Raw genomic sequence first — 12,789 nt, 5'->3', positions numbered from 1 at the left:
CTTTGGAGACTGTGGTCTCTCCAATCCATTTCAGGACCTGGCTAGAAACATGAAAACCCAAAGAAAGAAGCAATGGGGAATTATTCCGTTTTTTAACGAAAGAGAAAAAATTAGGGGTGGGAATAGGGGATTTCTTAAAAATTACATGATTGCTGGAAGTTAATTTGGTATTTCGTCGTTGGTTTGTAAGTTCTGTTTCCAATCACAAAAACAGACAGCTGAGGATGCCTAAATCACATTTCAATGAATTAGCATCTTGTCCCAGAGAATCTTTCCCACTCTGAATATAACACAAGACCCAGAATGCAATGCTCTGTGGTAGAACAGAATCTCCCTCAGTGCAAGAGAGAACTTGTCACAATCCCCTAAACTGTAATCTAAACTGATAGTCTTCAAACCCAACAGCAATCACTGAGAATGATAAAGGAGTTGCCGCTTAACTTGGGGTACACTGCCTCTTCCAAGAAACTTACTGAGACCCAGCTCTGCCAGATAAGAGAGCAGGAATCCTTTACCATCCACATACTCCTTATTAGGTTGACATGAGTGCACCTGGAAAAGAATCTCATCATAGATTTAGAGACACAGGTTCAGAAAAGAAGGTTCTGACTTCTTCTGAGAAAGGTCAACCAGAACAAGAAAACACGTGTTGGACTAGCTTTGCCTTGAAGACAGCATGAAACCAACCTTATGGCAAATCCCAAGCGATTGGTACTCAGCGTTGAGATTCATAAAGGAAAGAAACCAGGAATGATTGCTTCAATCACTTTCTCCCCCTACCTGTCGATGATGACGGGGTCTGAAGGAGTCTCATTTCTGTTCCCACAACTTTTCTTCTCACAACATCGACTATAGATTGGGAAGGAACCAAGAGAATAAAAGAAATTTGTTAAAGTCAAGAAAATACAATCAGCATACAATGTAGAAACATTCACAAAAGTGATTATGTCCTAGGTAGCCTCTTAGCATTCAGTTGCTTGAGCTCAGGGTTTATGGCTATGTTTGAAAAACAACACTGAACCTTAAGCCCAAAGATACTCTCTCAAATTCTCACTCTATGGCTTATAACTGGGTAATTCTCAGCAAATCACAACTTTCCCAGGAGCCATATTTGTATTCTGAACCACGGGCGTTGGTTTTTTTTTTTTTTTTTTTTTAGATTTTTATTTATTTATTTGAGAGAAGAGATCACAAGTAGGCACAGAAGTAGGCAGAGAGAGAGGAAGGGAAGCAGGCTCCCTGCTGAGCAGAGAGCCTGATGCGGGGCTTGATCCCAGGACTCTGGGATCATGACCAGAGGCGAAGGCAGAGGCTTTAACACACTGAGCCACCCAGGTGCCCCGGATGTTGGATTTTTTAATCTATAAGGTCACTTCCAGTTCCATGTTGAATGATTTTATAATTGTGTCTTTTAGATCTGTGTGTCTTAATAAATATTTGAAGAAAGAAGGGAAAGTATAAGGCATAAAATAGAGCCTGAGTAGCTGCCTGGCTTTATCAACCTTATGTACATAATAATAATATCTTTCCAGAGAATTTAGTATACTTTATAAACATTTAGTTATTTATCCATTTCTCTCATTTTCTAAAGATGAAGGAGGACAACCAGAACCATGATGTACATGGTAAAATCGAGAGAAAATGAGGCAGAGAGACACAAAATGAGGCAGAGAGGCCTAAAATGATCTCTCCCATGATTTCCACCAACGTCAAGAACAGAATTGGTACTTCCTGTGTAAGTCCCGAAAGCTTGTGGAATTATCTGGGAGAGGGAAAGAAAAGAAGAAACCCTAGAGCAACTACAGCAGACAGGAAGGATTCTGTCAGACCTGAGAAGTGAGCAAAATTCTCCAATCCAAAGGTGTCTCTAAGAAGGACCTAGACAGACAAAAGCAAAGGAAACTGGGTGGTGGGGAAGCACTGGAAAATCACCTCCCCTTGTTGCTGCCCACTTCCACCAGACCTCAGGCTTCCAAATACCTCTTGGCTCATTCAAGCACCTGGTCTACCATCAACAGGGTTGCTTAAGAACGTAGCCTTGACATGGCATAGGAAAAAAAAAATGACCATCCACACTGGTCAGAGACTATGCCTCATAACCATCAGGAAATAAGCAAACTTGATGTCAGCACTGCCCTTCCCACAATCTGTTTAAGTTTGAGAGCAAAGCAACACAATGGAAAGATGGCTGAAGTGAGAATCGGGGCTCTGGCGTCCCATACGACACTGTCACCAAGCAGCTGAGAGAAGGTAGTCAAATCTGTTTAACCCCTCTGGGCTTTGCCAACCTTACATATAAAACTAAAATACTGGACTAGATTATCTCCAGAGGCCCTTCTTTGTTTCGGAAGCAGTGAGGCAGTGAGATCCCCAAGCCCTCGTTGGAAGTGATGACAAAACAAGGCAAAGAGCGAGACCACAGGCAACAGGGACTCTGAGGCCTACCACCAGTCCAGACCCAGTTTGCTTTGTGGCTCCCTCCAGTCCACTTGCCCTCTCTGGTCCTCCACAGAATTAAAAAAGAAACAAATGAATAAAGAAGTCTTTGTAAAACTTTTCAAGTTCATGTTCATTCCTACAGGGGTACGTGGGATTACCTGGCGACTCACTCTACCTTTCTCCAAGAGCAAGATAGACTGGAGAGGTGCTAAACAAGTTTCACCAAATGAGCGCTAGGAGGTTTTAAGAAATTTAATCAAATTAGTAGGAAGTAAAAGAAAAACTGTCTCAATGTTCTTAAATACCAGAGCTTGCCACTGGGGACTTTCTGAAATAATATTTTGCCTTTGAAATTATATTGGGTCTTAACTTTTAAAATTTCAATCCATCCCAAGATTAACACCAATAAAAATGCTGGCCAGCTGCTTTCCCACCTCCCAAAGCCCCTGTCTCTCTTCCCAACTCCCTACCACCACCCACTCCCCTCACCCACCTTTCCCTACTTCTGTTGCTGATGTCAGCAGAATACCTCTGCGGCTCAGGCAAAGCTTTTTTTTCTTAGCAACACAATTTCAAAAGCCTAGGCATGCTTGTTACCTAAAGACCTTCTAGCTAGACTCCCCTTTGATATCAGTAGTATGTCAGTCTAACCCAAATATGTGTGCGACACCAGTACGATTTAATTACAAGAGCACGGACTGTCAGGTTGTGCCAATCTGTTTAGTTTGAGAAGGAATGATTCTGAGAAGGCCGAGTAAGTTTGCAGAATTGCTGAGCTGAATTCAGCTGCTTTCCATGGGGATTTTCTCCGAAGGAAAAGAGAAACAGATAAAAATGTAAGCCTGGTGCCTCTCATAGAGGAAGGAAATGATATTCAAGGAAAAATGCAGAGAAACTTTAGGACTCAATCTTCCATGTTCCAATGGTACCATATTTAAGTACAATCTCTAATGTTAATAGCACAGAAGAGATGTAGAAGACACTCAGTTGGTCCGGGCTATAATAGTAAAGGAATAAAAATAATAGGAATGGACTGCATGTGCTCCATCTGAGCCCCTCTTAAAATTTCTCGGGCTGAGGCAAAATACTTCTTTTCCTTTCCTTAAAAAAAAAAAAAAAAACTCATCAAGATGTCTTAGTTACTTTTTTTTTTTTTAAATCTGATTTCTTAAATGACATTCCATCCTTGTGCCAGTAATATTAACATAAGCAAAGAGAAGTGGAAAGTGGAGAACATTCATGAACCCCCGTCTGCAAACAATCTCACTGGGATCAGTTATGTGCTTGGTGGATGAGAAGGACGGGGCCCTGAATTACTCAGATAACAAACTCCATTCTCCTCTCCCTTTGCTGTAGAGACAAAGCCTGTGCCACCAACTTCAGGTTCCGCTACTTTAGTGAAAAGGCTTTATAGGGTTATCTTCTAACAAGCAAGTCTCTAGGTCTGATGTTCCTGGTAAGTGTTTCTTTAAAACAGAAGATTTTAAGACTGTAAAATAGGAAAGGAAGGGGGAAAATAAACAAAGAGAAGAGGAAACTGAACTTGGCACTAGGTTGATTGTGTTCCTAACTACCACAGAGAGGCTCAGAAGGGCTTTTTCTTCCTAATGAATGAAAACGCAGGTTGGTCCTCCACTCTGCAGTTTGGCCGTGTTTTGATTTATTTTATTCTAATTCTTACTCAGAGAACCTTTTCCCTGAAACACTCTCAACCTTTTTCCTCAAATGCTACAGGACTCTCTGGTCCTCCCCATCTCACAGAGTCTCTAGAGAGGGAAAGAGAAAAAATAAACCAAGTTGCTGAGGAGGCTCGGGGAATATGGGAAATTGCATCCCAATCCTGAATCTTACCTGCATTTTTCCAAAAGGAAGAAGAAAGGGGGCCAAAGGCTGGCTGGAGAAAAAAAAAAAGCCCCAGCCTTGGACACAGGGTGTCCAGTCCGTCAAACTCCTGTTCAAGACAAGCGAATGTGCCCTTTCCCCCCAAAATCGTTTTTAAAATTCAACCCTCAACTTTCAAAAATCTGTCTCTAATTTCAAACTCAAATAAGCGCACAGCATGGTGGCTTTTGTTTTGTTTTCTTCTCCCCAACTCCTCCCTGCGATTGCATAACAAAAGTGTCTAAATTCACACCATCTGGCCGGTAAAGACACTGGCCCCACTGCCCGGCTGGCCCATCTGATTAGGACCCTGTCTAGCCTGCGCCTTGTGGCGAAAAGTCACAGCTGTGGGGTTTGCTCGCGCTCAATACAGCTCTGTTATTAGCCAGCTGTAGGCCTTGAGACGACTTCTGTTCAAATTATAATATCTTTTAACCCTCTGAGCATTGAGGGCACAGGGCTGGCTGGCAGCAACATAACAACTAGATTTCTCCTTGCTAATAATTGGCAAAATGAACTAAAGCAGGGAAGAGAGGAGCAGAGACAACTGGAAAAGGGAGAAAAAGTTATTCCTAAAGAGATTTATTTTGTTCCCTCTGAAAGCTCAATGCCAATTTATGAGCTTTATTTTTTTTTTCCTAAAGATTACAGAACATAAAACCATTCAAGGAAATTTTCAGGTATGCCCAAGACCAAAGGGAAGGAAGAGTAGGAAATAACACCTCAGAACATCTCATCTGATTCATCCTTCCATCACTGACTGCTCTCCCTGGCCCCTAAAATGTGGGAGAAGGAACCTTTTTCCCTTACTGGACAATCAACCAGCTCTGACTGACAAATTGAGATCTTCCCCTCTGGTTACATCCAATATTTGCCATCAACCCAACTATCTGCCAAAACACACACACACACACAACACACACACACACACAACACACACACACACACACCATACACAGTACTCATCCAATGGATCATTTATTTATCCATAATTAATATTTGTTTTAAGTTCTAGTTTGGGGAAGAAAATCACAGAACGTCTTCCCAGGTCTCAGACGCAGAGAAGTTACAGTACATTAAATTTTTATATTGTGTTACTAATGCAGACTAAACTAGAGGCTTTAAAAATTGATGCTGTTACTTAAACAGCATAAAATGAGGAGGATTTGATTGGGCTTAAAAATAAAAATGTCAGCCTTAACTACAGCTGGATGGGGCATGCGAGTGTTATTTAAAGTGATAGGTATAATTTGTCAGACAATGGGCCAGTTTGGGGGTTTGTTTTCCTTTCTTTTAAGAAGATAATCTCTCCAAACAAAGACATTTAAAAGTATAAAGAGGGATAAAAAAAAAAAAAGTCCTTCAATTACCCAACCAAATCAAAGTGCTCTATTTAATCTCAGGTATTACATGCAAGCTCTTCTTGGAATTGCATTTCCTTTTTGAAGGAATCTATTGGGGACCCTGGGATAATGGAGTGGCTATCTGCTCACTCCATTACCCATGGCCTCTCCCAGCTACTCAGGCAGGGAAGCGCCATTCCCCTCTGCTGAGGCCATGGGCAGAATTGAGCTTTGCATTTGGCAAAGTTTGTTTTTCTAATACTTGGTCAAAACCAAAACAAACATGGCTGATTGTTATGGTTTCTTTCTGACTGGGTTGGGAGGGAGTCCAGGCAGCTGGGACCTACCCATAAAACAGTCCAAACTAAATCAGATGGCCTGCAATTATCCAAAACTAGCAAGTCTGGAGCTGGTGGACGTTCACTAGGACAACAGCAGAGTAAGGAAGAACAGGCTTTCTCTCCAATCTGAGATTTGGGAGGAAGAAGAACGTGTATGACCTTGACATTTAAATGTTTATAGTCAAATAGCCACCTCTTTCCAGAGTTTCCGTTTTCTCCTTGCTGTGGTGGGTCCCCAGTACTCAAACGTTTGTTCAAAGGATGGATAATTAAGTGTGTGGATGAATTTCTTCTAATTTTTAACTCAATTCTCTTCTAATCAAGCAGAAGAAGGGACTCAAATGGAACGACTGGTCTCCGGAAAGAAGATGGGGGAAATGCAAGGATCTGAGGAGACTGCGCCGCTCACGACTTGATGCTCAGAATCCAACTGTTGCTCTGGACCCCTGTAATGAGGTCGTCTCCCCGCCTCTCCCACTAGTGGTCAACGGGACCGGTCTTTCTCTCCAGTAGTTTCTCCTGACCTCAGAAACTCCCCTGACAAGGGAAATCATCGGAGAAACGACATTCCCCAAGGAAGGAAACCCTTCGGCATCACAGAAAGGTGCCTCTGTGGTTGGGGGTGGGGGGATTCAGACTTGGGTAGTTCCTCTCCCAGACTGCAAGTCTTTCCCAGTGCTTTGACTCCATACTCCACAAGTAGCCCCTCCTGCAAATCTACTGAGAGCGGGCAAAACAGGCGGGAACCTAGCAGTGCCGATCTCGGGTACAGTCCCAAAGTCTGCAACCCCAAACTTGGCCGGGAGCTGCCGGGCTCCTCCCTGCGCTGCCACTGACCACCCGGACAACAGAGACATTCCTCTTAATGGAAGAAACTCCTGAGATGCCGGGGTTTGAAATCCTGAGTGGTTCTGAGATTCCTTTTGGAGTCCTAAGGGATATGCTCTAAGAATCTGGCCTTTAAGGGGGAGTTCTGGCAGATCAGCCCCCGGGGTAAGGCCTCCCTCCCTTGGAGCCATGACTCCTGAAAGTCAATGGCTAGGAAGCAAGCGAGCAACCAGCACGGCTCACCTGTCCCGCTTTCCAGCAAAGCCCGCAGGAAAAAGAGACACTTACCTGCACATCACTTCATGGGTCAGGAGAACGCGGCACATTTCTGGATTCTTATTTTGTCCCTCGTAAGCTATGGGCTGCAACGGAGTGTGGGGAGTTTGTGGGGAAGCAGGAAGGGAACACAGGAGGGCAATGGAGAGACAAAGGAAAGGGGACTTCAGAACAAGCACAGAATTGGTTTTTCCCCCTCTGCCCACTACTTCATTAGGAGTTAGCACAGAACCTGAGCTGTGGCCTGATTAATTCAAGCGAAAGAATAATAGAGAAGTTTGCCCTAGTGAGGACAAATTTCCTGCAAAAGGGAATGTTTGGGGGGATGGGATCTCCCACCAATTGCTTCTTCTCTTCACCCCTTTGCTCTCCTACCCCCAACCCCAACCAGAAAGAAAGAGGACACAGTGGGGAGAGAAGGAAAAAATTGCTCTCCAGGTTGCACAAGGTGCTAGTTGATGTGGAGAGGCATGTGAAGTCCGACCCAGTAAATTGTGGGGGGTGGGTAGAGGTCGCGGGGTGCAGTGCTGGGGGGTCAGGGGTGCCCGAGGGTAAAGGAGACCGGTGCCGGCTCACCTGCTTGGTGACTGAGTCGATGAGCCTGACGTATAGGTCCTGCTCTGTGCGGACGCCTGCGGGGGAGGGGTGGGGGCAAGAGGTAAGGACCCCGCGGAGCCACTGGCAGCCCCCAAACCAGTCCCTGCTCCCGGGGATGGAAGTCCAGGCAGCAGCCCCCAACTCCTGACTTCCGGCAAGCACTTGGGCTGTGCGGTCCTGGGGGCAAAGATCACTCATTCGCCTCTGGCCCTGACTGAGCCTCCTGCAGCCCTGCGTTCCAGTCTGGAGGCTGACTGCATGCGACTGCAACATGGTCAGCCGCCGTCCTAGCAAGAGAAACGTGCAGGCACCGCCAATGCTACGCGCTTACCATTGCTGTAGAGGAGCTGTAACTTATAGTGGGTGCCGTTGTTGGTCTTCTCGTTGCCTTGTTCCTGAAAAGACAGGTAGTGTTCGAGTCCCTTGCCTTCCAGCACCCCCCCACCCAGTGAAGGAAAAACTAGAGCATGCGCCCCACACAGCCTCCCACCGCCTTTCCTGCCGCTCACTCCTCAGCTTTGAACAACCCCCTGCCCAGCCCCAGGTCAAAGGGCACTAGCGTCTGCCCTGGGCCAACCTCTGAAACTTGCTATGGCTCTGGCCACTTGACCCTGGGTCACCCCTCTGTCCCTCCCCCTTAAAAGTGTCCTCAGAAGTGTGACCCCTCCCAGCTGACAATAGGACACCCCGCCAAGGATGCCTTTAAACTGACCCCTCCCAACCCAACGGGGCTCTGTCCCTCCTTAAGAAGTCCCAAGACTTCCCTTGGCAGAAAGATGCAGGGACCTGTCATTTGCAAGGGCAGCATTTGGCTCTATCCCGTCAAGACTGGAGCCTCTGGGGCCACAAGCTCAGGGACCAGGGCCCAGATTCGAGGGGGACCTCAGGAAGCTTCTGCCCTAAAGCTCCGCAGGCCCAGAGAGGGAGAAAGACTTTCCTTTTGTCACATGTCCATTTCATCTGAGATCAAATCCAGCCCCCAAACTCGAGCCTGGGTCAGCGTGGACACTGCACTGGGGAGCGAGAGTGGAAAAGTGGGCTCAAAACGGGGAAGGCGGGCCAAGACTGGGCTCTAGGTCTCCACTCCGGGGGCGCTGGCAGGTGCAAAATAATAATAAAATAAAATAAAATGGAATAATCCAGAAAAGGACATGCTCTGGTCTGAAGGGGGTTTGCTCCACGGTCAGTCCATGTGCAGGCTCTGCTAATGACCCAGAGTCTGGGTTCATACAGCCGCCAGCACCCCCGCAGCGAGGAGGTACCCGAAATTGACTGACTCAGAGGCTGGGGGCAGAAGCCTCGATTTATCATTCCTGATGATATGAGTGGAAAAGTGTCTCGAATGACAGATGGAATCTTTACTGCTTTGCAAGGAGGTAGTTATCAGGCCGTGAGGAGAAGAGGGGAACCTTGCTTACTTTGTCGTTCTCCACAAAATCAACGAAGGCTGTGCGCTCAATCTCCACCGGCTGCCCCTGCCTGTCATAGAGCGCCAGAACGAAGTGAAAGAAGTTGGATTTCCTCAAGTTGGAGGGAGGCTGCTTCTCAAAGTGGGCCCGGGACAGGGCGACTCCGCTGAGCAGGAAGAGACATGGGGGACACCAGACAGAGGGAAGGAGAGAAAGACACCACATTACCAAAGTGCCCACACAAATACCATGGGGGGTGGGGTTGTCAAGTGTTCTGGTCCTGGGTCCAGAGTTCTGGGCCCCTCACACCTTTTTGCAATTCAGTGTAAGAAAAGGGGACGCTTTTGAGTAGTAGCAGTGGGCACAGGGGTCGGCTTAACGGGACCACCGCCCTGTACACTGCCACCACAGGCTGTTCCAACCTCCGGGGCATCCCAGCGCTCTGCAGCTCACAGTCTGACCTTTACTGGAGACTGAAAGATCCCCAATGCGGACCAATGTCCCCAAACAAGCCCAAAGGAGGCAGCTCCAGTCTTATCCCCGTAGGGCCATCCCTATCGTTACCCTCAGATGGAGCCCCTAGCTGGATCAGGATTTGGAACTAGGCCCCGGGGATTGGAGCAATAAATGCCTCCTTACTTTTGAAGAAGCGACCCTTTTCCTTCATCTTCATTGGAGCTAACTGACCTATTGCTACCGGTCACTAGCCTTCCTTGCTCTCTCCCAAAAATCGGTGGGTGGGGAACCCCTTGGGGCCGGGCAGAAAACCCAGAGCCCAAGCCTCAACCTACAGGGAGAGGCTCTCCTCCCGCTTCCCTCGCTCTTCCGAAAAGTTGCTCCCCGGACAGTGGCAGAGTGGAATCCCCAGGACCAAGGATCGCGGGCCACTGCGGACGACGTGATACTAGGGACCCCGCCCCCAGAACTGCTGCGCTTGGAGAAGGCAAAATGTTATTAAGAGGTGGAGAGCGTCCTCGCCTGGGGCCAGGGGGATCCCTGCTTAAGCTGCATCTCCTGGCGGCGGCAGCCAAACCCGCTGACCACGAAATCCATGTTGGAGGACCCGGGAGGCGCCCTCGAGCGTTTTGTGTGTGCACACACCTCCCTTGCAGACCTGTCGCGGCCGGGGACAAACTGCCGCCAGATCACATTTAACAGAAGTCTCAGGGCCCAGGCGAGCGCGCAGATGGCCAAGGCTGCCCCGCGGCGCTGGGATCTCTGGGCCTCGTACCCCAGGGCGCGAGCACTTTCACTCTTCTGAATGGCGTAAAATTCTGGCTAGAGTCCGTCACTCCGGCTGCGTATTCCAAGTTTAACAATTATTTGATCCGGGTAAAGGAGGAAAGTAGGGGAGGTGTCTTTAAGGTGCTTGGCTAAGGAAATGCGCTTCGGAGCCGGGTCTGCGAAGCTGCCTGATTTCCCTCGGCGGAAGCTCTCAGAGTCCCCAGACCGCGGCGGAAAGCCGCCTCTGCCTTGTGCTGTCTGCCTGGGGTCGGGGGTGGGGGCGTGTAGCATCGCCCCGGGCTCCTGTAGAAGGGAGGGAGCCGCGGCCGCCCGGGTCTCCTCTCCTCCAAGGGTGGCCGCCGGTTCGCTCTACCCGGGACACCTGGAGATGTGGCCTGTCTGGGAAAGGAGGCATTTCTCTGAGTGATGTCAGAACTTAGAGGGAGATGGCTAGGAGAGAGGATAGGAAGGCTGGAGTCGTGGGAAGAAGTTCGTAGGCTCTTTGGGGTTTGTGGGAGGGAGGATGTCTTTCTAAGGCAAGGACGCGGAAACCATAAATCCCAGCTCAGTAGTGCCGATGAGGGAAAGGGACCAGAATGTCTTAGTGGGGTGGCACCCTAGACAAGGCGTTTACTATCTCAGCACGCGGACGCTTAGAAACAAAGTCAACTTCAGTAACTAGCAAAACTAAAGGCTGCTGATTGCCTGCGTTTGCCGCCCGTCTCCTCTCCTCGCCTTTCTTCCTCTTCTGAAGCTCTTTCTACTGTTACTCCTTCGTCTTCCTTTTTTAATCTGTCTCCCCTCACCCCCTCTTCCTTAGGTCTGGTCCACTGTTTTATCTCGGCGCCTGGACCTCCAGCCTGCCCCCCGCCCCGGAGCTCCCGGCCGCTTTGCCTTCCCAGCAGCGGCTCCGGCCTCTCCCACTTCTCGCGTCGCCGCCGCCATCTGGCCGCGGGGCTTCCGGCCTTCAGGAATCACCCGGCAAGATGCGGGAGGAGAGGCGCTTGCGAGCGGCGTGGCGAAACTCGGGAGGCGCCGGGAAGCCGGGCTCTCCAGCGGCCGCCGCTGCCAGCTCGCGTCCTCGCGCTCCGCTCCCGGCTGGGCCCGCATCGCAGGACTAAGGGTTGAGCCCCAAGGCGTTGCATGCCACTTTGTTATTTTTCTTCCCAAAGAGTGGTCTGTGGGGGAGTAATGGGGGAGAAACACAAACGACCCAAGCAGTTCAGAAACTCGAGTATTGGCTGCGGGGTAAGTGTCCCCCTAATTGCAGCGACCTGCTTGCCCTAGGTCCAGCTCCAGCGCGCGCGGCCAGGACGACAGATGGGGGAGACAGAGGGGGCACACAGACAGACAGACGATGAGGGCGAGAAAGGGAACGAAGAAAAGACTTTAAGAACATAATAATGGTGAGACCGTATCATTACCTCTGCGCCGCGACATTGGCGTCCACCACGCCGACATTCCGGACCCAGGACCTGACCGAATCCATCTCGGCACCCAGCGATTTCTCTTTCAGAGCTGGTCCTCTTCCTAAAGTATCTTGAATCCCAAACATTTAAAAAGTCTGGTCTACTGTCGCTTTAAAAATACGAGTTACAACACTGTCCCTACTGTTCCCAATGCTGTCACCAAACACCAAAACGTCTTCTCCAAAGCAATCCAAGAAAGGGGATCAAGAGCCGAAGTTTGAGTCTCTCTTGGGGGGGGGGAGGGGGCGGTAAAAAGAGATAACACGTCCTTTGCTCCGCGCGTGAGGTGCGGGCTGATGTAGTTAAAGTTTGCTATTTATCCTGCGCAAGTTCAGATCTGCCGCCTCAGGGCCTCCGTCCTAGGTCGCTCGCATCCTTCCAGCTGCAGCGCTGCCTCCAGAAAGTGATCACAATTTAGAAGCATCACCTGTTCTGGGAGAAGCAGGAGGAGATTGATGGCTGCCTAATCGCTCCCCTTTCTCCTGGTCCCCCCTCCCTGCTCCTCCCCACCGCTCGAATTTAGAAAAAAAAAAAAAAAATCCCCAACAGGATCAGTTGTAAAAGGAAGGGAAAGACCCGGAGCGGAGAGGAGGCGGTGGCTGCGAGCACCGCGGAACCCGGCTGCAGCCGTGCGCGGGCCCCATGAATGGGTTACCACGGCCGCAGCCGCGGGAGGCGGAGCCGCGGCCCGATAAGGAGCCTCATTTGCATGCACGCTCGGGATTGGCCGGCGCCGGGCAGGCCGGGCCGACGTCCTCCGGCGGCGCGCGCCACGCTCGGCGTTGCTGGGAGTCCGGGAGGTGAAAGGGGACAGAAAGCTGTGGACGCTGCGTCCTTCCCCGAACCCCGTGTGCGTGCGTGGGCTGGGGCCCCCAAATCTTGAGCTCAAGCCGAGTAGTCGGTCCCTGCAGGTTGGGATGTGCCCGCTCAGTCTGGCCGCGGGAGCGGGAAGCCTCCGTGGATCTCGGCACTAGATGCAAAT

The 12,789-nt window shown here is 49.5% G+C and overlaps 1 protein-coding gene across 6 annotated transcripts in view; it reads right to left on the bottom strand.

Annotated features, from left to right (window-relative positions):
* The window catches only part of EBF2 (EBF transcription factor 2), a 185,469-nt gene extending 173,186 nt beyond the window's left edge, over positions 1 to 12,283 (bottom strand). For 5 of the 6 annotated variants that reach the window (XM_045997172.1, XM_045997175.1, XM_045997170.1 and 2 more), the window contains exons 1-6: positions 11,763 to 12,283; positions 9,124 to 9,280; positions 8,037 to 8,100; positions 7,685 to 7,740; positions 7,121 to 7,194; positions 781 to 849 (exon numbers count right to left, since the gene is read on the bottom strand). In XM_045997172.1, the coding sequence (XP_045853128.1) occupies positions 781 to 849; positions 7,121 to 7,194; positions 7,685 to 7,740; positions 8,037 to 8,100; positions 9,124 to 9,280; positions 11,763 to 11,893 (551 nt within the window). In that variant the 5' untranslated portion in view covers positions 11,894 to 12,283. The remainder of the gene's footprint in view (positions 1 to 780; positions 850 to 7,120; positions 7,195 to 7,684; positions 7,741 to 8,036; positions 8,101 to 9,123; positions 9,281 to 11,762) is intronic. The other variant, XM_045997174.1, reaches the window with a different exon arrangement.
* Between the last annotated feature and the right edge of the window lie 506 nt (positions 12,284 to 12,789).

Source organism: Meles meles, chromosome 2, assembly GCF_922984935.1.
Source record: "Meles meles chromosome 2, mMelMel3.1 paternal haplotype, whole genome shotgun sequence".
In the NCBI taxonomy this organism is placed as follows: domain Eukaryota; kingdom Metazoa; phylum Chordata; class Mammalia; order Carnivora; family Mustelidae; genus Meles; species Meles meles.
Note: the sequence above shows the minus strand (reverse complement) of the source record. Positions and strands in the feature narration are given on the sequence as shown.